Raw genomic sequence first — 24,046 nt, forward strand, 5'->3', positions numbered from 1 at the left:
TTTGTTTAATATAAAAGAATAAAAATGAAGTTTATACAAACTTTTTTAAAACATTATACAAACTTAAACAAAGTTTTTTTGACATAGAAAAAGAAATGATACAAACTTTAAACGAAGTAAATTATTATACTTACTTAAAACGAACTTCAAAAGTACCGGCATAATTGTGCATAATTATTTCAATACGAAACCAGAAATAAAAAAGGTAAAATATACAATTTATTTTAATAGTTTCAACCAAACTTAAACTTAATATCAAACATTTGAATTTCATTTTTAAAATATCGAATTTAATTAAATTAAATTACAGTTTTTTTGAAAAACTACCTACTTTCATATAGCATGTCTAAAAATTACGACAACGATATCAATTGAATATATGACACAGCCAGTTACGATGACGAGGCTTATTTCTTGCAAAGTATATATATATTTATTTTTTTTCTCCTGTAGTTAAAATTCAATTTACTTATTTTTTTAGATAAAAATAAAATACGAGGAAGACGAAGCATACACAAGAAATATCTGAAAATAATTTCTCAAGACTTTGATAGAACAAGGTTCTGCTGAAGCTCACTTACGTCACAGACAGCAGACAAATGAAATTACACAATTTTCATTTGGTTAACTAAGCACCAAATTATATTGATCACGATTTCCCAAATCCAAACTCAAAGCTTGTGCCTGCTGGCTACTAAATACTAAGGGACCGAATACAGCGGCGTTGTTCTCTTTCTCTTGAAAAAAAAATTGCTTTTCGACACAAGCGATCTTTATCCGAAGGATCAAACATTGTAAACCAACTCAAACGATTTGTAAGAATATCGAAAAGCAAGTTGAATCGTTCAATAATAAACTTGCCGCATTCTGGAAAACTTCTGGTGCAGTTGTATCTGTAGCGTCATATGCACCAATGTGATGCACGTCAATCATTGTTAAATTTGATTAAAAAAATAAAATAAAAATAAATAGATCGTTAAGGTTGTGGCGATTGCTGACGGAGGCCCTGATTGGTCAGCTGAGGGCATTATTAATTTCATGTCTATGGGTTTGCTGTGGACAAATCTTGAGTTTGACACATTTGTTGTACAATCATACGCACCTGGTCACTCAAGATTCAATCCCATTGAGAGCTGCTGGCCTTACCTGACTAATAAAAACAGGATCTCTATTATTTGCAACGCATAACGAAGCCAAAGTTGTTATCATTAAAAGGATAAAAAGTTTACACTTCATACAAAATTTAAAATCTATAATTAAAGTTGGAGCCTGGTTTATTCTTAAGATATTCTTAACTTATGACCCGTTTTGCATTCTCCATATTCTTATAGAATATTCTTGAAGAAAAATGTGAAATAATATGTAATAATCGAGCAATACTAATTAAACTAATTCAAGTGGAAGCAATATTTTAAAACATATTATTTAATGCTTATGAAACAAGTTGTTGTTTTTTACGAAATAAGATGCAGTGAAGATAGCACAATAAAGTTAGTAAACAAAACAAAGTTTTTTTTGGAATGTTTTTTTATAATGTAAGACACGTAATAACGTGAAAAATATTTGTTAAACGCATTTTGTTAATGAAACAAATTTTGTCATTGTTAAAAAATATTTAAATAAAAAGGCTTTAGATAATATATAAGCCCAATTAAAATAAATGAAGTTCATATAACGAAACAAACTTTATAATTCTTGAAAAAAATTCAATACAAAGACTATAGATAATAGTCCAATTGCAATAAACGAACTTTGTATAAACAAATTTTTATACAAATTTCTTAAAAAATGATACGAACACAGCTGTCGAAATTAGCGCTGCCAAACAGCAATTACGTCGCAATTGCCAGCACGGTTTCATTTCGTGACGGCAAATAACTGCCGAGGCTAATTTTGCTGCACCCTCATTTTGCGGTAGAAAAGTGGGTGACCTTTTGATTCGTGAACCCCAAACACGATGATCAAGCGTCTATGTATAGCAACTCTCTCAATCTTAACTTCCTTTTCTACATGTCCGAAATAGTATGCATGACTATACTGTCATTTTTATAAATTTATTGTTTATTTTTTAGGTGATCACAAGCAAATAGGCAAAAATATGCTTCGTTTTCAAATTACAAAAAATCTTTACCTTGTGGCTTAATTAAAATTCATTCGAAACGTTCAGCTACATTTTAACAAAATATATGCAAACAAATTATTTTGAGGGCAGCCATCGCACGCTACAAAATGGATTTTATAGGTTGATTTTAAAAACTCTATTTTTCAAACGAGCGATTAATCACATGCCTGAAACGATTCAGAAGTGTGTCAAGACGTGTACGCCTTTCCTGAAAAAGACTGATACTTAAAGGGTAAGTAAGACTAACAAAGTTTAAAAAAATCACATTTTTAAAATTGCGGACGCTTCACTCTCTCGCGTCGGCAAATTATTGCCAAGGAATTCCGACTGCAAACGACTATGTTGTCGGCAATTTATTGCAGACAAGTTTTTGGGCTGATTTCAAGGGCTGCAAACTACATACAAACTTTATTTTAAACGATACGAACTTTATATGAGCTTTTAATTTTGATGATACAAAAAAGTAAATCGATTACAAAGTTTTTTACACAAATTATACAAACTATGTACAAACATTTTGCGATGGTCCATAAGTACCTATAATCCAGCCCTCGCAATTCACTGGGGTTAAGTTTGATGTATAGCAACACTCTTGGTTTTTAAAACACCTACCTTAATCAAAACAAAGCAAATTTTTGGTTGACTTACATTAATTTTTTGCTAAGGTGCTTTTTTAAAATTGTGATGGCTGCTTACTAAAAATAAAAAGAAAACATCATTGTTGCCATCTTTTTTAAAGAAATTGATTTTTGGAATTTTTTCAGCATTCAGAGTTTTGTCTAGAGTCTTGTCTATTAAGGTAAAAGGTATGTTATATGAGGCATGTGTAAGAAGCTTTATAGTACAGTAGTGAGACATGGGCAGTGAAGCATGAAGATCTTGACCATTAAGAAAGCAGTGAGAATGGTTAGATGGATGTGTAAGGCCAGTCTGAGAGACAGAAAGAGTTCAGATGAGCTAAAGTAGGCTAGCCTAAAGCAGGCCTATCAATAAGTGGAGAGCTATTAATAAATGAGGGACCATGGCTGAGCCCCAAATTCCACAAAACGTTTGACTGACTGAGTAATATCAATTTATTTCACATACATAATATATATCCCGGGTTCGAGTCCCTGGACTGCCGAGGCAAAGGGATTTCAAGATTATCCTGCAACTTTGTAATGGTATACTGTTAATATGATATGCACTCACAATTGCTCTCCACATTGGAATATATATAGCTCGAGCTGCCCCAAAGTTCCTGCAGTGCTCAATACTGGCTCTGGACCCCAGTCTCCTGCACAGAGTACGAGAGCTATAACCACTAATCTATGGCACCAAAACTAATCTACGGTGCCATTTCTTTGCACAAAGGCATTCTTGGCACTTTAAATAAATTCAAATAGGTCAGAAGGCATCTACACTTGATATTAGTTTAAAACCTCAAAAAATGTTACTTTAAGAAGTTATCCACAGAAAAAGACCTCTCTTCATTAAATACCAGCATCTTTTTTTCTGCAACGCAAATGCCAGAGCCAAAGAACTTACAACAAATAACGTAACGCTGGACTTCATCTATGGTAAAAAACGACAATTGTTATTTTGTGTATATATAATCTTGTTGCGTTGTCCTGTGGTTGCATATAGTATTGTTGCTTGTTTTGTGCACCACCACCCCCTCCCTTTTTTATCTGTTAATGTGAGATAACTCATAGTGTTCAATATCCAAAAATTCCTTTTTTCTCAAATTGACAGTGGTTATACACAAGCCTTAGCTATTTTTCAGTTTTCCTTCTCAATACCTTTCAAAATATTCTTTAACAATCATTTTTATTGCATTGTATAACTAGGTGTGAAATAAATATATTCTATCCTGTTTTTGTAAGAACATTTTGCTGAAGCAAAAAAAACCAAAGCATGAATTTCATTACAATCTCTTTCCAGATAATTCTTTTGGTTCTGAATTTCCTAATGGTGTAAATGATCGGAAAACAATTTGTTAGTTTATTAGCAACAAAAACGCTAATTTTTTGAGAAAACAAAATAAAAAATCAGTTTTAAAGAATTTTAAAGTTGTATTCTTACTATACTAAGGGCAAAGTTAGAATAAATCTGGCTGAAAGAAGCAAAAAATTAAAACAGTTAGCTTATACGTCACAATGCTCTTATAAAAAGAGTTCATTGCTAGTGAAGATTTTAAAAATTTGGCTCTCACCAAATTTTTCCTTTAAAACACAGCACCAAGATTCAAACGTGATGATGGGCTGTTCTGTATATCAGATTGACCCCGTCTTTGCGATTGTACAAAGACGGACGATTCTATACGAACTTGGTCATTATAAGCGATATGGGAGGAATAATTTGTTCAAAACTTGCTAAACATTGAAAAATCTATCAACTAAACAAAAGATAAAATCCTAAATTATTTTTAGATTTTTTATTCATTCTATCTATGGCTTTTTAATTAATGGTCTCCATTCCATCCAAGGTGGTTGTACAACTGAAAATACGCTGTGCGACGTTGGACCAATGAATGTCAGTTACCATATACAAGACTACCATCATACAACATATAACATTGTGGGGAGCAGTAGAACCCAATAATAAAATTCCCCGGAATTTATAATGTCGGGCATGCCCTGGCTTGCCCGAAACTGTGAAAAAACCCATTATATACCGGGTTCTCCCCCTTTCTGGTTATTTCAGTCTTTCTACTTAGATTATAGTATTGTTTAGATTAATGAGGGGAAAGCCATCTACTTGTCTCATAAATGTAGCAACGCAGCTGTCCAAATACTTTTTCATGATATTCAGAGTAAGACGCGAAGCACGGAAGTCTAAATCAGATTGCTACCAAGGCTACTAAATCTGATAGCCTTCTGGTAGAGCGTTCGTTTCCAGTGCGGAAGGTTTTGAGTTCAGGGGTAAGTCAAGTCAGGGCCTGTGAAAGTGTGGATTGATCTTTTCTGTTTAGCGTTCAGGAGAATAAGATTCATATATTTTAGGTGGTTGGATGAGCAAAGATCGTGTTGGATGAAGTTTAATCGGAAACAAAATTTTCACCCAACATTTAATGCTCATTCAACACGATTATACTTGCTTAGAGCAGCACAACCACAACTGTTATAGATAGTGGTTTGCTTAATTGACTGATTGTCATAACAAAAACATCTATTTCCAACTGTTACAACCACAAAGTCATTTACTATCCATACATTTGCCCACAATTAGCTTACTAAACACACATACACACTTCAGCAACTGAACAACTGCACACCTTAGAAACATATAAAACAGAAGTCCCTAATAAACAATTAATCAAACAATGAAAAAGTAACACAGTAGAACAATACAACATCGGAACAAAGTAACTAATGCCCACATTGACACTTACTGAACACAACACTAATACTCACAAAATTAACAACATAAAATAGACGATTAAAGGTACAGACACACATTGAAAAAAGATAAAGGCTAGCACACACATAAAACAAATCCGTTTGCGCACTCTTTTAATCGACACCAAACATTTGACAGTTATTGCGTGATTATTTTTCAAAAGATTGGAATCTGAATCATCACAAATTTATTATTCGCATTTAAAATGTGAAGATACTGGACGATGCATTTTATTGGGTGTGATTAGACCGTTAATGCATTTTACAAATTCTTCAAAATCTTCTACATTTGTTTAAAGCCACACCTATTTTTGATCACGAGTTCTTTAATTATACTTTTGTACGCACCTAACTTAATCACGTGTTTTGCCTGTGTAAGGGTTGTCATCACGGTCACCTCTCTCTGAGAGCAATATCGGATGAAATGTTGGATCGGTTTGCGCCTAGCTTAACTGCGGACGAAATAAATAAATGAAAAGAACCTAGAAAAATTAATGAAAGTTAGGGATGAAGGGTAATGTTTTTAAAATAAAGAACATGGTGTGAGACCAAAATTATGACCAAATTATAATTTCGGTCGAAATAGCTTGGACGGATAAGATATTAAAAATGTTAATAGTGCCTGTTGGTGTTGCACCCCCCCCCCCCCCCCCAAAAAAAAAAAAATAAAATAAATAAATAAATAAAATAGAAACATTGTCGAACTGATTATAAACATACCCTTTAGAATTTAAATTGAATAGAGCAGAAAATATAAATATTTGTTGCAAATTACATTAACAATTAAAATATATTCAAAACACACGTAACCAACAAAGTATATAAGTTTACAGTATCGTCACAAGGCTAAAATTGATCGTACACGCTGTTAACAACAGCACAGCAACAACTACAGCGATTTTTATTCTTCAGTCATGTATTTTAAACTGTTATCAATATCTTGCATTAATTCGTCCTGTTGCCTTATGATATCCACAGCCTAAAAGACAAAAATTCCTTTGCATGTCAACACAATGATACAAATAGAAGTAAACATTAATGAAAACAACAACGACAACATGAACAACAAGAACAACAACAACAACAACAACTATAACCAAAAAAAACAACAACAACAACAACACTTACGGAATTAAAAAGACTCATACAATACGACCAACGAGAACAAATAAGCAACAAGAAAAAAATAAAAATACCTCTGTTTTTAAAAAAATCGACTTTGGTTTCATTTCATTCTGTATTTTTCTTATAGCTTCACATTGTCTTCTCAGTGTATCCATTTCACTCATGATGTCACGCACAGCACTGTTTTCGTCCGAATCACCGTCCGTAGCGCCGTACACAGCCTTAGTGATAGAAACAAATATCCACTTAAAAGAATATAGCGAGCCAGAAATTTGCACAAATGAATGCTCAGCGGGAAACGAAAACGCATAGAACCGAAAAATTCGTATGAAATGACGAATAACCGAATTTTAACAGTATTCGAATTATCAATGTGTACAATCTTTCTGTTATAAGCAAGACAATATTTTGGCTAAGATTCAATGCTTCTCTCTTTTCCACGATCAGATGTTCCTTAGTCGATGCTTCTTGGCTTTCTACTTGAAAAAATTACATTTATGTGTTTCTTGCTCAGTTAACTAGGCATTGAACGATCTATTATTTCGAATAAAAGTTGTCAAACTCAACAGATTTGATCGTGCATCATCCTTTTATTGATCCAATTAATCGAATTAATTTGTCTTAATCGAGGTTTCAAAGGCTTGAAATATTCAATTTTAAAAATGCGTTGGAAGAAACGTTGACCGATCATTTTGTTTTTTGAATTGCAACCAATCACACTAACATAAAATTCGAATTTAAAAATTTAAAACAAAAGAGAGTGATATGCAATTAAATTTGTTGAATTCGACAATTTGAATTCGACAAATTGATGTTTCCGCTTTAGTGTGCAAATAAAAATTTCTTTTCTATCTGAGAAACCATCGCTATTTTTACAATTCTTGTTCTTGCCTTTTCTTTTCTCATATCCTAGTACATCCTAGCAATTGGTTTGTTTTTGAAAAGGATTTGGGCGTGTTGTTTATAAAATGTTGTTTAAAAAAGACAGCGTTCAGCTACATAGAAATTAGTAAATATTCTTTCGCTTATATTTCTTTTTAGTAAACGTTTTGCACTTACCTCTGGTGAACACTTTTCCGCAATAAAGGCTTGAATAGTTTCCTGAGTTTTTTCTGGCATTTTCTTTTCGATTGAAATCAAGGCCTCTCCTTGCAACATATAAGCTGTAGCCGTCGCGTTCCCAAACACACGGGAAAAAGTTTCAGAAAGTAAAGCTATGTATAAATTGAGACAAGTAATGGAGGTCAAGGCAAGGTAAGTTCCACAAATCAACTGAGCAACCAATTTGTTTTGATTCGCCAAATCCTCGAATTTGAAACTATCAACCACTGTCATCCGTAATACTTCAAACATAAGGTCGTTAAAATTGTGAAATGCATTATCCGGTTTGTCATTATCGAACACAATCCAAATTGCGCAACAGTACGGTATGAAAAATTCGCAGAACAAAAATGCAAACTTCATCGTATCAGCTGCCACGTAGCCAAGCATAGCAATGAACGGACCAAGTGTGATAAAAGGTCGAAATGCCTGCATGAATCGCAACCAAATGATAATCAGAACAAAAGGATAAGCGTGGTAATGAACTTCGAGTACAGTTCGATACTCGCTATCTCTGTAGTCCATCTGAATTAAAATTACTCGAGTAATGGTCAGTAACACAAGCCCAAGAAAGCTGAGTACATCCATATAGTACCAAATATCGTAAAGTGATGCCAGTGGTTCAGATTCCACCTTCTTTAATTCTTCGGTTATGAACTTGTTCTCTTGAGGCCATCTGGGATGACAATAGGGTAAGTCGCGCTTGATTTCCTGCATTCGACCAATTTTGTATGCGAAAAAATTTTTTGCAACCATTTCGGATTCAATCCGTATCTAAAGAATGTTTAGTAATCATAAAGCACTTTTTTTTTCTTTTATGAAGAAAATCTCTCAAAGAAACATATCAGGGCTTTATATCTGATACTCTTTTTTGTGGGCAGAGCAAAAATCTTTGACTTGACAAGAACTTAAACCCCCTCCCTCCCGATACTGTCCTGCTTAAGATTTGCGTACTTGTTTTCCTTTCATTCCAAGTTTAATACAATACATTCCTACAAACTCAGTCAATTTTAGGTGCACATTCTGTTCAAAATGTACTGATCATACATTATTTTAAAAGAGGGTTGTATCTGTCATAACCTCCTACTGGGTATATTACAGCCCGGAGATGGTACCTGGGAATTGTGATTGGCAATTTCCGGTGGACATTTCTACGGGCTAACAACAAGTTCAAACAAAGAACAAACAAAGTTGAAAACATTTAAATTAGTTGCCTTTTTTAGTTCAATAAAAGAAGAGGAAGTGAAGCTAAAGATGTTGCAAACACAAAGCTTGAGAGAGGTAATATCAAAATAGAAAGAGTATAAGAAAACCACAACGAAACTGACACCTACTTTTAACACAAAATACAAAGCCATCAATAACCCGATAACTTCGAGTATAACTCGCCAAATGTACTCGTTGATAGGTTCATAGAATTGCACACGTTTCATACTTTCCACCTCCTGTGGACCTGGCAAGGTTATTGTCAAAGCTGTCCATATTGCTGTAAATATGAAGTTGATCAGAAGTGACGTAACAAAATGTCTGCGTCCATATAATTCTGTCTTTTTGGCCAGTAATCGTTGTATGACAGGGTGCATGATCAAACGAGACTCGTTGTATTTGATAATTGCCTAGTGCGGAAAAAATACGTTAAAGGAAAAATGGCAAGCATTAAATATATCAGAAATAACACTAGCTCAACTAGATTTATTTAAAAATTTTAACATTTGTTATTTTGATTGTCAAGGTTAACAGTGTAAGGGAGGTCAGAGTGTCATTTTGAAGTTGATGTGTGGTTACATAAACGTGACGTTAAGATGTATCCCTGGTGATAAATATATTTCCTACAAACTCAAATTGGATGGAGCTTTTCCCTTGCAAGAGCTAACGACAAATAAAAGGTTTATATAACAACAACCTCTGATAAGTCTTACCTCAAGAGGATCTCGCTTAGTCATTACTCTTCTACCGGCTTTTTCTTTTTGCCTCAATAACTTCCATTTATGACTTTCCAAGTAGCTTAGATAGTAATAGACGGTCCGAGATGCTTTGTCAATTTTTTGAAATTGTCCTAACGCTTCTGCAGCAACATCCGGCATTTTTTCAATCATATGAGTTAAACATGTGGTACCCGTGTCGTCATAAACTCCAGCCGGCGCACCATTTTCCATCAGAACACGACAAGCCTCTTCTCGACCTAAGAATGCATACATGTTTTCTTCACAAAGATTCATTTTTACGTTAAAAAACCCTCTTACATAGTTTTTAAGTGTCATTTTTCGATAATAAATTATTTCTCTTTCGAAAAATACATATTTTTAATCAAAAAATTGATCTATACGAAAGTTCCAGTTGTTAGAATAAGGATAATGTCATTTAAAGCCAGTGCTATTTGTTATTTCTTAACTTTTTTGAGGACTGAAAGTATTTGCGTAAAATTAAATATCTATATTATAATACCCGTATACGTCCGTCCGTCCGTCCGTCCACGCACCACACAAGACACGCACCCAACACAAAAAATTGACTGACTGTTGCTTAAGTTTCTATATTTTACTTGTTACCTATTCCTTACTTGGTGCTTGTTAGCTAACTACTTTGAAAAAGCAAAATTTGCGTTTGCTTGGCCAGTTAGGCTAGTGCGCAAATCCAGAGTGTGGTAGCCTTCATGACTTTTAGAACGAGGAACAGCTTAAACAATATAATCCCTTTTGTTTGTCTTTTTGTTGTTATACGCAAATTTCGCCTATAAAGTTAAACTCATACAGCTAATACGAATCACCTATGTTCACATCATGTTCGGATAACATGATTTTCGATATATAAGAGTTAAAGTTTTATGAGCCAAATAATAAAAAAAGTAAAGGTTTTAACAAGCTATATGGATACAATATTTCTGTACGAATCTTTTGTTTCTTAAACATTTAACTTTACATGGAATTGCTGTTTTGGTTTTTTAGAAAAATCAGTAAATGAAGGTTGCTTTATTCTTTCAAATCTTCTTTAATTGATTGATTTCGTTCGTAAAAAGATTCGATACTCAGTATCCAAATTGAATGAAAACCTAACAATATTCGAATTAAATGATACTACTACCAGGAGACAGAAGAATCTGTTCCTTTAGTCACTTTAGGCTGGCTTTTACTCAAAATTTACTTCATTTTCTTAAAGAACTTAAGCTTAATGTAGCTTGTAGGACGTCGTACTCACGTTGTACGAATCGATTCCCAGTTTGAACATTTAAAAATTGTAACAGCATAGTTAAATCAGTTTTTTAAGTAACTTTGTAGAATGAAATTGCCAATGTTTTCGTAGTGGGAACTTGTTGTCAAAGAATGAAGAAAGGAGCTAGCGGGTTCAAAATCTCAAATCTGTTAGCATGTTATTAAAAGAAGAGTTTTAGATAATAACAAATGCTGGTGACTTAGCTATCTAACTTGCCTTTGCGTAATTGTTAGATGGAATGCTGGGAGAAGAGAACCTTGCCTTGGCTATCCTATGTCGACGCATGTTCATGGTAAAATCAGAAGCACTTAAACTCCTATCATCTCCTTTATAATTAGCAATATTTGTTAAATTAAACATCTTGAAACTGTCGATGTTAAATTTTTTCGTAAGGTAACAACAGTGTTAAGAGTGTCTTATGTTTATCAGTTCTTTTTATGTCTTTTCCACATAGTGTTACCCCCAAATAACAACAGAGTCTAGGGAGGACGGGACCAGATTTCATGTTCCCAGACTGATTAGATTCAATTCTAACAGTTGGGATTGCTGATCATCCGAGTCATGACACCAACCGTAAATTAAGCCACTGATGGTGCAACCTGCTATCATGCAATGCAGGGACATACGGTCATCGTGACAATTGGAGCAGCAGGTAGCATTAGTAAAAACCATTTTGGTCCGATGATTATTTTTTGTCTGTAATAATAGCCGTCGTCCGTCTGTGTGTCCGCGGGAAAAAAGTCAAATGCGTTATATAAAGGACAGGCGACCCTGTGAATCTTTCCACCGCTACCCGGATCTCTTTAATAATAGCCGTCGTCTGTCTGTCTGTGTGTCCGCGAAGGCCGTGTCCCGTAACGGAAACACGAAATTTTTAAAATGCGCACCAATACCAAATGCGATATATTTCTGTCCACTTTGTTGCAACGGATTAATTAAAAGGACGGGCGACCGGTGGATTTTTCCACGGGCTAACGACTATATATTGATAATAACCGTATTCTGTCTGTCTGTCGGCGAGAAAAGAGTTGTACTACAGGCACAGAAATATTGTGGAATTTAAAGGACCAGCAACCCCGTGGATTTTTTCAAGGGGCTTACTACTAGTATTACTAATCTTTCACAAAAAAGCTAAAGCGCCCAACCTGTTTCTGCAGCCAACTGAAGCGGTGTTCGTTCCTTATGATCTCGATCATCCAGTCTGGCGTCTAACTCGATTAACATTACAAGTGAGTCTGTAGCGTTATACTTCGAAGCATAGTGAATAGGTGTTTGCCTTTCCTTGTTTGTGCGAGCATGAATATCAGCTAAAGAAGAAAATAACTTTTGCAGTTAAAGATAAAAGTGTGTGTAGTAGCTATCATTGTTGCAACAAAATACGTAAAATACAGTCAACTCCCGGTAACTCGACCACCGGTTGACTCGAAGTTTTTTTTAGCTCGCACTGTTTTCTACGGCCCTTGGACATTTCTTAATACTTTCTTATAAAAACTACTCTTAACTCGCATTCCGGATAACTCGAGCATTCGTTTTCTCGAACTATTTTATAGTTCCCTTTAAGGTAATTTTTTCGGATAGCTCGAACTTTTTAGTGTGTAAGTAGAATATAAATGTTTGATGCTATAAAATTCGAAAAAGCTGTTCTAAAATGGTTTTCTTTACAAAGGAGCCAAAATGTTCCTTTTGATGGCAATATGATAAAGGTTCTGCAGATTGCCAAAAGTTTTGATATTACATATTTTTAAGCGTTAACTCGAACTAATATCTCATTTTTGTCTATGTTCGAATTAAAGGGAGCTTCGCTTAAGTTGAACATTTATTAAGTCAAAATGTTTTCTCTGGTCCATTGGAGGTTCGACCAGGAGTTAACTGTATTGACCAGAGACATAAAATTCATGTAATATTGCGAAACCTGCAAAAGCCTTCACAGAATCAAATTTTAGATTTCTGCTAAATATGTAATCTTGTACGTGTTGCAAAATGGGACAAAATTTTCCCGATGAATTATTAATGCAATTCTTAAGCAGTTCAAAGTTTTCTAATTTTATGAAATCGGCGAAAATCTAGACCTAAGAAATTAGCTCCAGTTAGAGTGCCTAAATATGTATTGGCAAAATACAGCAATTTTATTAGCAAAAAAGTTATATCACGAAATCAACAATATACTTAAGTATTATGCATATATACCACCTAAGGATTTTCCAGCATATATCATAAAACAGTGGGAAACAGTTTCCTTATGGTACTAAGGCAATGAAGAGACAAGTATTTCCAGCAACTAGTCTCCCAAAATGAATTACAAAAAAATACATATAAAAAAGAAACATATATTATTTTTACCTCCATTTGCAACCAACAATTTCACCATCTCTGCATTATTGACAGCTGCGGCAGCGTGCAAAGGAGTACGACCAAATGAATCGCCGAGATTTAAATCAGATCCTTTCTGCAGCAGATACTCAGCAACTTCTATGGGCCATCGCAGCGCGACCTAGATGAGAATAGCCTAACTAAAGAAATATATAAATCAAAAGAAGGATGTATCATGATCAAACACGGTCAGATAATTATATAGATCCCACTGGGTAGCCCATGGATAAATCCACAGGTCCGCTCGTAATTTATCAATCGCATTTTGTGCAGGCAGTAATAAAGGTGATGCTTAGATTTTTTTGTCTCCATATTAACATTGGCGTGCTTGCAACGTATGCAAGAAGAAAAGCTCGAACCATGAGTATAAAACGCAGCTTGAGGTCATTGAATGGTCAGGCATAAATAATACTTATAATGAACACGTACTTCGTGCAAGACAGTTTGACCATGTCTGTCTGTGTAATTTACTTTTGCTCCAGACTTGATTAAAGTATCCAAGTATTCCAAATCAACCATGCTATCTCTGGCTGCAGTCCCAAGTTTTGCAAAATAAACAATTAATACTTCGCTTCCAGCAAGTTCAGTTATATCGTCCACTTTGTCGGGAGAATGGGGAATGAATTCATTTAGTCCCTTTGGCGCGTCATCTTCGGCTTGATTACCTGACAGGGCTCGCTCATCTTCAATTGATGATGGACCTTCACGGTATAACAGCCCTTCCAAGTTCTGACGCTTGCGGTATTTTGTTTCTTTAATTATCATCACAGTTTTTATAACTGTAAACGAACTTTTTTTTTTAGGAAAAATCGCGTTTCATAAAAGGTATGGCTTGTATTGTCACGAAGAATTTCAGGGTATAACTATTCAATATTTACTCATGTTGGTTAAGATGCAACTTGTATAGTAAAAATTTAAAGAATATTTAATTTTAAAAAAATAAGAACAAACATACAGATACGAATAAAATTAAAAATGCCTGTAAAGAAATCCAGATTATATACATTTTTATCTTTTTACGAACGTTTATGTGCATTGGTAGCGATATCATGTTTGAAGAAAATAATATAACATTAAAAATATGTCAGTGGTTGTAGTTAAACATTCCAGGTTGCAACAAAATATATACCAAAAAAGTTTATATCAATGCAAGAAGAACTTTTTAAAACAAGCATTGCAACGGCAAATTAATTTTTATCTCGTTTTTATCATAACATATACATAAACTCTCGTCATTAGTTCAAACCTTCATCGCTTAATGTTTACAAATTACTTGTTCAATGGAGCAAATACAAGCCGTGATTACCACGTAACTCGCTTAACTTTCCATACTACAGTTTTATAATGTGGAACTAAGTTGAACAAAGGAGGATCTTAAAACACCATAATTGATTTAATTAAGGCTTTTCATAACAAAGCTTATTAAATATGGCAACAAGAATAAAAGTTTATTATTAACGAAAATTGCCTATTGTCGACGATGTAATATATTTTTAAAGCTACAACACCAAGTATCTTGAAATTTAAATCTTATTAAGTCAATAACTACGAAGCAAGCTTGCCTCAAAGATGACGGCAATGCTTACAAAACAACTTCCTTCCCATACTTCACGTTTTCCAGTGTATGGCACGATTTTCTTAAATCACAGTTTTCCTTTTATTTTGTTACAAAAAAGCTGTTTTGATGACTGGAATTAATTAACAAAGGTGGGTTCACTGTGAAACCTCTATATTAATAATACACGTTGTCCGTAATAATATAAAAAAGTCGGAAGAAGGGGGGATTCTTAAGCAATAACCTGTTCCCCGTAAAACCAAAAAATAAAGAATTGTTTAACTTTTTATGTGCGAAAACTTTGTACACTCTTTCGTCTTAAGTAAACAGAGTTATGCCGTTTAAGTCTTATTTTACCAAATATTAAGTTAAGACATTTTAATGATAATAAGGACTACATAGAAATTTAACGGACAGTTAAATAATAAATGTCTAAATCTATTGGAGGTATGGACTCAGAGATTTGACAGAAGGTAACTAATGGATGAATGATAAAAAAACAGTATATTATAGCTTTACCTACAGCAGAGCAAGAAGAATATATTAAAAAAGTGGCAGGGCTGGGAGTGAACGGAAGGTATGGATGTGGAGTGAATGCGCTTAGCTTCTCTTTGTTATAGTGCTACTGCATGTCCGAATAATAATAAAAAAACCCGGTAGGGTAGGGAGTCGATGGAGGTGTGGGCGTATGGGCGTAAGAATAATGGTTAGAATTTTGATATTTTGATAAAAAAAAGTAACTAAAAATTGATAGTTTTTAAAAGTTAAGTGGTTAAAATAGACGTTACTTGTGTCGGACATTTTTTCATCGCATGTGTGAACCTAGACTACACAGTGCTATCTTCATGTCCTTTATGATATCCGCACCGAATATAATAGTTTCGCGGGTAGTGATAAGGACTCTATCAAAAGCGATAAATATCTCTGTTGTAACTTTGTCTGCAACTTAGATCCGCCATATTTTATTCTTCTAAATTTAAATAATTTAAAAATTGCACAATTATTTTTTTTTTGATTTAAATGTATCTTATTGTGCTCATACCAAAGATTTCTTTTCTAGAATGATAATTATCGTCTGTCTGCCCAAAATGGTACAACAGTAACGAGACACACAAAATGCGGTATATTAAGGACAGGCGAACCTGTGGATTTATTCACGACCCACCGAATTTTTTGTATAATGATAGTTGTCGTTTGTCTGTCTCTACGCAAAATGGTACCGGTGTAGCGAGATACATGATATGCGGTATATAAACACACCGTTACAGTCACAGTTTCGTATCTCAAGATTTGTCCCATATATGGTGAAATTGTGTCCATATAAGGCAAATGTTTTCGTCTAGGAAAAAAATAATGGCGCGACAGCTGCAGCAGAATGTAAAGGCAGTTCTGGCTCGGATTTTAAACGTTCTTGCTGGAAAAACTGAATATTATGGGAGTCACAAGGAATGCTAACTATATACAACAGGATGTATGTATAGTTACCTTTACTTTTTACCTTTTTTGGTAGCAAAACATTTTTTGTTGAGGTAATTACAACACAAAATCTATAGCTAGCTAGCTTTACTCTAGCCTAGCTGATGACACAATACAGGGTATAGTCACCCAACTTTCCTTTTTCTTTTGGCTAGCTTAATGGCAATTTGCATAAAAATGTAGCTGCTATGTTGCCATCAGTGCTATTGTAGCTCTGCAGCTACAATATCAGCACTTACTGATGATACGCACCCTAGTGTAGAGTACTCCAAAGCCTTTCTAATGCACTTCAAAAGGACATGTACTTTGTACACATAGGTGTTATTAAGTATGAGTGTTACTTAATCCTACTAAATAAATGCGCTTATTTTACATGGCTTGCCTCACAAATTTAAGGGATATACCCTGTCTATTACTTCCAGGAAAGGCCTGGAAGTAATATAGATGCGGAGTCTTAGAGTATTTGTGGCGCCGTAGATTAGTGGTTATAGCTGTGCGGGAGACCAGGGTTCGATTCCTCTTGACAGCGATTCAACATGGGCGAGTGAATGTTACCATAGCCCCGGGTTAACCCAAGCCATGTGAGGGAATTTGGAGAGATAGCACACTGTGTGGGCCGTTGGATGTTGCCAGGAGTTGTCTGGTAGAGCGTGGGCCCTAATTTGGTCTGCGTAGGTCAAAATGAGCATTAAATACTCGAGGACTCTCCATCTAAGCCATGGCCCCTCCTGGAAATAATAGACAGGGTATATCCCTCGATATTTGTGAGGCTAGCCATGTAAAATATGCACATCTATCTATCTATTTAATGCTCATTTTGAGTTACGCAGACTTTTTGATAAAGCCTGACTCCCACCAGACATAAACATTTCAGAAAAAACGTGTCATGAACTGTTGTGTACATTGTAACATGTTGCGCATTCGAAGCGGTAGTTGCATTCATTTCGTTTTTATCTACTTAACTAAACGTTCTCTTGTGGTTAATTAAAAAACTGCTGGTTCTCTGTTGGTTATTTCAAAATACTGCTGGTTCCTACTTTAGGAAAAGCAGCCATGCCCCAATTTCCCTCACATGGCTTGGGTTGTGATAACATTTTCTTGCCCATATTAAATCGCTACCAAGAGAAATTGAGCCCCAGTCTCCCACACAAATTGTGAGAGTTAAAACCACTAACCTACGGCGCCACAATAATTATTTACATATTTGGCGATTGACAATGTGAAACTGTGTATTTATTATTAGATAATATATTTTCCTTATTTGTATAGCTTGGGAAGAAATGACATTTGCGATGTGAATAATGAGACATGAAATGGATCTACGAAAAGATTGGCATACAAATTTAGCAGCACATTCTATGGTCATAGAGGAAGACAATATGTTACCTTAGTTATATATATTTTTTTCATTTGTTATATATCTTATACTCAGTAGCAGCATGAACACTGAATATGAAAAAGCTAGACACGAAACTTATAAAAACTTAAATTAATTTTTGTTCCAATGCAGTCAAGCATGTATATATGTAAACCAAAAACATATTTGCTTTATTTTATGTATATAAAATAGTTTTATTGAAAGCACTTCTTTTCTATTCCTAAGGCAGATTTTCAAATAGAATTTATTAAGTATTTAAACACATTGAAGTCAGTAAGAAGTCTGTGTTAAATATCAAGAGCTTTGTTAGCTGAACTTTGACATTATATATAGAAAAAGTTATTAACACCTTTTACACCTACACACACTACATATCTTGGTAAAGTCGTAACGATGTTAGCTCCTTGGTGTGAACAAGGCGATAAGATCAGTGACAATAACAATTTCATGACAGTTAGATATTATGTCAACAAAATTATGAAACAAACAATGATAGAAGCTCCAGTACAGTAATTGTATTATAATATACGTGGATATTTTTTACTTTTGTAAATATTCAGGCTTCTATATAAAATCACGCACCATATTTAATAATAGATTTTAGGCTTGGCACTTTTGTAACCTGATAATGTTACTTTATATCGTTTTGCACAATCTTCTTAGTCAGTGTCTACTCAAACGCACCGTAGTAACCAATCTTCATTCTAGTCCGGCTACTATTAAAAACTTTAATGTTCCACTGGTGTATGAAGAATTGAACGTAAAACGTAAAATGCGCTTGTCCCATTAATTTTGCCGAGGCTTTAATTCTTTGCAGAAAGCTGTTAAATTGTTCACAGATACTTGTGTTCGGTGAGTTCATTCCACTTAACCTGCTACTGTTGTAGGCTTGAGAGCATTTATGGCTGAATCCGTGGAACACGTCATGAAAAAAACGCGTGTCTTGAAAATACCCAGATTCTCGATTTTTGGCGTACTCGCTTAAGCCACAAGCAAAATCGTAAAAAATGGTTTCGGGCCCTTTTTCCAAATGGGTATACAATGATGCCAGTGCGTCCTTTCTTCCTTCACTTCCTGTTATAATGTGAAACCCAAGACAGTGACCATGATAAGGACAAAACCACAAAAAAAGATATGTTGTCCCTTTTTTTGACACGTCCGGGTACACCTTCCGACATCTAACATCTGGGGTGTCATCATTTGCGGTGTCTTTTATTTCCCTTTTATCCATGGAAAAACTTCGCATTTTTCTTATTTGCTCTCCATTCTCAGTAAAGTAGTACGCTCGACCGTACTTCGCCGGGTTATAAGTACCTTCTAATTTCTGAGTTGGTGCAGGTGGAGTATTAAAAGAATGTATAGATTTTACACGCTCGCATACGTGTACGAAAAAGCTAAGCGTGTCCTCGGGAATCGTCCCATTATGAACGAGAAATGATTGTATCATTAACCATGCCATCTCAGGACAATATGTCTTAACATCTTCGGCAAACGCCAAAGTGTCCATACTGCTAGTGCTAAAAAAACTGTTCAGCTTTTCTGCTAAAGCGATAGGACATATGACATCAACGGAACAATCAGTAAACAGCATCGATAACAACTTGGCGGCGGCCAGTTGTTCGTTTCGATCTATACCTTCCTGTTGTATGTTAAAAACGCGAGAAATAAAAGGTACAACTCGATCATCAAGTAACTGCACATATTCTTTGAACATAAGTGACGAAATCTGGTTGTAATCCCCATCAATTATAAATCGACACATTTGTTGAAAAGTGTCTCGCGCCAATTTGCAAAATGCTGCGGTGTTGTTTATGGATGTGGGAATAAAGCACCGATCCAATCGTCTCAGTTTTGTTTCCAAAATTTCAGATTCGTTGGAGCGTTCAATGGGTGAAACAAATGCTTGTTTAAAATTTAATCCAATTTTCGTTCCATCACAAGCAAGTGAACTGCATTTTCCGCCGCACCAAGAGCAGGACATACGAAAGTCGATTTTCATATGCGATGCCCATGCAAACCACCACGCAATAAAAGTCCGACTGGACATAAAAGATTTGCCTGTCGGAAACAGGCGCTTGTACGTTTTATTCATGCACATGGTAAATCCTGAAAATGTTTGTTTTCCGCTATTTACAGCATCAACAAACATCCAACCAATTTCATATCCGGCACACGTGTGAGCGGAAAGCCTGAATATACACTCATCCTCTCCAGTCCATGATCTCATGCATGTACCTTGAAGACATTTTCTTTTCCAGACTTTTGCTTCTACGGCGCCTAAAAAGATTGGATTGGTAAATCTGGCTATTTTGATGGAAAATGGCTTCGTTTTGGAAAAGGGCTTCTCAAAATTAATAATCTTTTACCTAAGCTTAAAAACAGCGTAGTCTTTCCGACTTCTTCCAATAGACCATCTGGATTTTCGTCAGACGTCCATCCGGCCTAAGTATCAAAACATATTAACCTTAATCAACTAATTGTAAGAGAGTAATAGTTTTTCTAAATGGTTGAAAAATTTACCTGGCAAGTACACGTTCCATTAGCACTAGGAACGAACAATGGGAAAGTTTCTGGTTCTTTAATATCTATTCTACTTCGTTGATAGAATTGTATACTTAAGTTGTTTGAATTTGGATTGGAATCAACAATTTGAGTAGAAGGACAATTCTTGCCAAAGGTCCATAACCCACATGCAACATCAAATATATCTTCCCACTACGAAAAAAAGATGCGTGTAAAATGCCGAATGTCCATAGATTCAAAATAATTCTGACAAAAAATGTTTACTTTCTAAAGTCAAGCTTAAACTTTGAAGGATTTTTTTTTTACTTTTTTCTCAATTTTTAACGTTGCTTTGTTTCCTCAAAAAATTATTTTTTAAGTCTGCTTTTATAAGTACATAGGTTTGGCTGTAATAAGTAAAACTAACAACCTTTTCAGAGGGTAAAGTATCATCTTCATCACTGCTATCACCATAGTTACCATCATCAACCTCGATATCCATCTCCATCCTCGTTGGCACTTCGTCAAAACTTTCTTTTAGCAATTTAAGATGTTGACAAAGTGATGAACAATCAGTTAAATTTCTTACATTTCGTTTTGTTGATTGGTTCTTTGATAAACGACATTGAGTTGAGTGACATGTTGCGATTTGTTTGTGAGTCTTGTCAACATTACACACTGTAACAAATTCAACTTGATCTGCAACAATAGAAAATCGTTTAACGCCTGTTTTGGCGGGAAGTGAAATGACTTGATCGTTCGTACATTCAAGAGCTTCCAGAACAATCTAAGATTTAAAATAAAAAAAATTAAAACAGACTTACACAGATTTATAACAACCCTTTCTGTCAGAGTTTCTTATTGACACAACACATATAATTAATTAAGGAGATTATTTTCAAAATTTGACCCCTTATGCTACCCAATAATTTGTCCGGTATTTCTTACAAATGTAGTTACAAATGAATATAACAAAACACACCTGTTTGTTAATATGTTCTGGAATAATCGCTGATTCGTTTAAACCGTCAAAATCTACAAATATCATTAATTCCTTCATTAAGCGACAATGGCAACACGTGACCCTCTCTCTCGCATTTGCATAATTTCCATGATCAACATCGATTGAGGCTTGCAACGTACTAAAGATTTTACATTGGCATGTAATTATCGGTGTCGTTTCCGTTTTTACCGCAGTAACATGAACGTATTCATAATTCTAAAAATTCGAGAAATATAACGGACATTAAAATGTTATTTATAGGTGGAGAACATTTTAAGGCAAAAAATCAGTATAAATAAAAGTAGGAAAAAAATTAATAGCTCGTAACCGTGTCTGTTGTTACCGTCCGTCTATGTCTGGCGTATATTGTTATGTAATGATTGTAAGAAGCTGAAAAAATGTACATAGCGATTACATAGAGAGTTGAAAACAGCTAAATTTAAACAAATTGAAATTAATTTGAACGTTAAGAGAAAGAAAAGGTTACCATAAAGTCTCCACTGTAGCTGTTGTAACCACCCATAGCAACAACTTGTTTATTTTCGTTTCTTAATCTCCAGTGAAGACGGTTATGACGGAATAATTCACCACAGAAATATTTATAAAGATTTGTTCCGTAATCATCTGCCAAGTTTGGATAAATGGCTGGTGTTATAGTTGCCGCTTGTTTTGACCTTACTGCAACAGGATATCGTTTCCGATAAGGTTCTCCAGACCTCTTTTTTGAATACGGAATTTCGCATTTGGAACCGAACAAATTGTTCAGGCACGCGTCAATTATATTTCCTGGGTCATTTCTGTAACACCATGCTTGTATGATCCGGTTTCTTGGTGACCCGGGATAGTACTTCATAGATGTGGAAAACCGTTGTTCATACTTCAATTGTGAGGAACTAGCAGGCCAGTCCCACCGATGGTGGTTTGATAAAGATGAAATAATAGAAAACTGATCGTTCAGAGAAATCACAGAGGGATATTGCTGAAGGAGACATCTCCGTATGCTTTGTGAAAATGTTGACTTGGAACGATATTTGACAATTTGAGGTTGGAGTGTTGAACAAATTTCTTTATTATCGCATATAACGTGACTAAAATACAAAAAAAAAACACAGAAATAATAGGAAACAGAAGGATAATTCAGTATAATCATTTCATCGCATGCGCGCAAGGTTACATACGTACCGATTCTCAATTTTATTTTCATTTGCCTCAAACTTTTGGCTGTTGTGCAACGTAATACCAAAAACAAATAGACATTTCACTTTTTCTGACTGTATGGTTGGCATAATCGAGCTCATAGTATTGTAAAAACTATTTTTGTTGCCTTTTATATTCCTTGAAGTTACATTCTTCTTTTTTTCGTTGCAATTTTCTAAAGAAATAAAGATACGGCTCTTTAAATTATAATTTACGAGAGCAAAAGTTTGTTTCTAATTTCAATAATCTGACAAAGCAATCGCAACTTGGTTATTGGAAAGTATGATGCGTTAAGAAAAGCACATTCGTCCAAGATACGCAGAAACTGCAGCGATACATCAACTTCTAAAATGGATTGGGAAATAAAAAAAGCCTTGCAACTTTCTTTTATTCTAGCTTAAATTTAAAACACTCTTCTACCAGATTATAATAACGATTACTTAATACGAATTACCAGAATTGCGCATTGTTTGGTATAATTTTCTAGATCTGATTTTTTCCATGTTGACATCATCCATTGTATAGACATGGTAGGGTAACAGGTCATTCGTTAAACCTAAGCGTTGCTGAATAAAACACTGCCCTTCGTTATGAAAATATCCTTGAAATCCACCAGATTCAAAAAGGCGGCACACATAAACTCTTCGAACTGGTACTTCTATTTGCAAAACAGAGCAATAAAACACATCATCATAATAACCAGATGCTGCCATTGTCAAGCAAGTGTCCTCTGCTTTTATTATCGCGTTGCTCGCTTTAAAACAAGATGAAAGCATTGCCGTTGTTATTGAAGTCTCCAAATCTAACGCTTCGTGGCATTTATTTAAATTTGCCAATGCGATTTTCTTTTTATCTGTCTCTGCCTCCACTGAATGGGCTAAATATGACAAGGTAAATATGATATAGAACACAATACTTAGTAATTCTTTTAATATGGTGACAACGCAAAGTTTAGCTGTTGTCACGTTAGCAAAGTAGTGAACGATGGGTTAACATTACTGACAATATGTATCAACATTCTTAAATCTGCTATCTTTTAGTCGCAAGATATGAAGTGGGAAAATATGAAAAATATTTATATATATATTGCTTCCTTTGAAGAAAATGTAAACTACAGTCAACTCCCTCTTACTCTAATCTTTTTACTGTCGAGTGGAACATGCTTCAATTTTATGTATAGTAATGCATTCTTGATACAGTTTAGCATGATAATCTTAAAGCGTACTAACTTTGCGTAAGTATGTAATATATTATATCCAACCGGAAAGTTAACACTTAAAATGTTTACAATAATTTCTTTTCGTCGTTTTAGTAAATTTTACTTTCCTCAGTGAACAGTTCGATTTACTGAACATTATAACTAAGAGTAGGCTTAAGAGCGGTTTGCAAGGTACCCGAGGTCAGAGTTAACGGGTAAGTATTATCTTTAAGGAATACTCATGATGACGACGCTAGTGTTGGAGGTCATAAAATTTCGAGTTGTTTAGAGTTTCGGGAGTTGACAGTATATTAATCACCTACACGAGTTGGCAAGATCTGTGGACGTGATACTGAAATTAGTATCTTCTAAACCACTGTCATAATAACATTGGAAGCAACCTCCATGTCTTCAACTAACACCTCTGGA

General features: G+C 34.7%; 3 protein-coding genes and 1 long non-coding RNA gene across 4 annotated transcripts; 1 reads left to right on the forward strand and 3 right to left on the reverse strand.

The window, feature by feature from the left end:
- Nucleotides 1–6,231: 6,231 nt before the first annotated feature.
- LOC130623820 (uncharacterized) lies at nucleotides 6,232–14,465 on the reverse strand. Its single transcript, XM_057439346.1, has 8 exons — nucleotides 13,738–14,465; nucleotides 13,279–13,429; nucleotides 12,084–12,245; nucleotides 9,648–9,910; nucleotides 9,063–9,344; nucleotides 7,687–8,502; nucleotides 6,699–6,848; nucleotides 6,232–6,481 (listed from the first exon to the last, which is right to left on the reverse strand). Exons 1-8 carry the CDS (start codon nucleotides 14,071–14,073, stop codon nucleotides 6,404–6,406), a joined length of 2,238 nt encoding a protein of 745 aa, XP_057295329.1. The 5' UTR covers nucleotides 14,074–14,465; the 3' UTR covers nucleotides 6,232–6,403.
- Nucleotides 14,466–15,329: 864 nt separating this feature from the next.
- Nucleotides 15,330–18,371, forward strand: LOC130623487 (uncharacterized). The gene is made up of 2 exons (XR_008981143.1): nucleotides 15,330–16,334; nucleotides 17,609–18,371. It is a non-coding gene; the product is annotated as an uncharacterized LOC130623487 (long non-coding RNA).
- LOC130623486 (uncharacterized) lies at nucleotides 18,299–21,676 on the reverse strand. The gene is made up of 5 exons (XM_057438979.1): nucleotides 21,202–21,676; nucleotides 20,650–21,006; nucleotides 20,238–20,432; nucleotides 20,084–20,159; nucleotides 18,299–19,994 (listed from the first exon to the last, which is right to left on the reverse strand). The coding sequence occupies exons 1-5, from the start codon at nucleotides 21,277–21,279 to the stop codon at nucleotides 18,388–18,390; spliced, it is 2,313 nt and encodes a 770-aa protein (XP_057294962.1). The 5' UTR covers nucleotides 21,280–21,676; the 3' UTR covers nucleotides 18,299–18,387.
- LOC130623091 (uncharacterized) lies at nucleotides 21,465–23,626 on the reverse strand. Its single transcript, XM_057438590.1, has 5 exons — nucleotides 23,566–23,626; nucleotides 22,874–23,374; nucleotides 22,405–22,594; nucleotides 21,710–22,310; nucleotides 21,465–21,612 (listed from the first exon to the last, which is right to left on the reverse strand). The coding sequence occupies exons 1-5, from the start codon at nucleotides 23,624–23,626 to the stop codon at nucleotides 21,592–21,594; spliced, it is 1,374 nt and encodes a 457-aa protein (XP_057294573.1). The 3' UTR covers nucleotides 21,465–21,591.
- Between the last annotated feature and the right edge of the window lie 420 nt (nucleotides 23,627–24,046).

Source organism: Hydractinia symbiolongicarpus, chromosome 13 (assembly GCF_029227915.1).
Source record: "Hydractinia symbiolongicarpus strain clone_291-10 chromosome 13, HSymV2.1, whole genome shotgun sequence".
In the NCBI taxonomy this organism is placed as follows: domain Eukaryota; kingdom Metazoa; phylum Cnidaria; class Hydrozoa; order Anthoathecata; family Hydractiniidae; genus Hydractinia; species Hydractinia symbiolongicarpus.

Bases quoted from the DNA above. Each gene is read 5' to 3' on its own strand.
- LOC130623820 (XM_057439346.1), bottom strand. From the start codon at position 14,073: ATGATAATTAAAGAAACAAAATACCGCAAGCGTCAGAACTTGGAAGGG. The intron at 12,246-13,278 runs GTAAAAATAATA...TTTCTTCTTTAG, and splicing joins ATTGTTGGTTGCAAATGGAG to CTGATATTCATGCTCGCACA. The intron at 9,345-9,647 runs GTAAGACTTATC...TTTCCGCACTAG, and splicing joins CTAAGCGAGATCCTCTTGAG to GCAATTATCAAATACAACGA.
- LOC130623486 (XM_057438979.1), bottom strand. From the start codon at position 21,279: ATGAAGGAATTAATGATATTTGTAGATTTTGACGGTTTAAACGAATCA. The intron at 21,007-21,201 runs GTGTGTTTTGTT...TTTAAATCTTAG, and splicing joins CAGAACATATTAACAAACAG to ATTGTTCTGGAAGCTCTTGA. The intron at 20,160-20,237 runs GTAAATTTTTCA...TTTGATACTTAG, and splicing joins ATGGAACGTGTACTTGCCAG to GCCGGATGGACGTCTGACGA.
- LOC130623091 (XM_057438590.1), bottom strand. From the start codon at position 23,626: ATGCTAAACTGTATCAAGAATGCATTACTATACATAAAATTGAAGCAT. The intron at 22,595-22,873 runs GTAATTCGTATT...TTATTTCTTTAG, and splicing joins CCAAACAATGCGCAATTCTG to AAAATTGCAACGAAAAAAAG. The intron at 22,311-22,404 runs GTACGTATGTAA...TTTGTATTTTAG, and splicing joins GAAAATAAAATTGAGAATCG to TCACGTTATATGCGATAATA.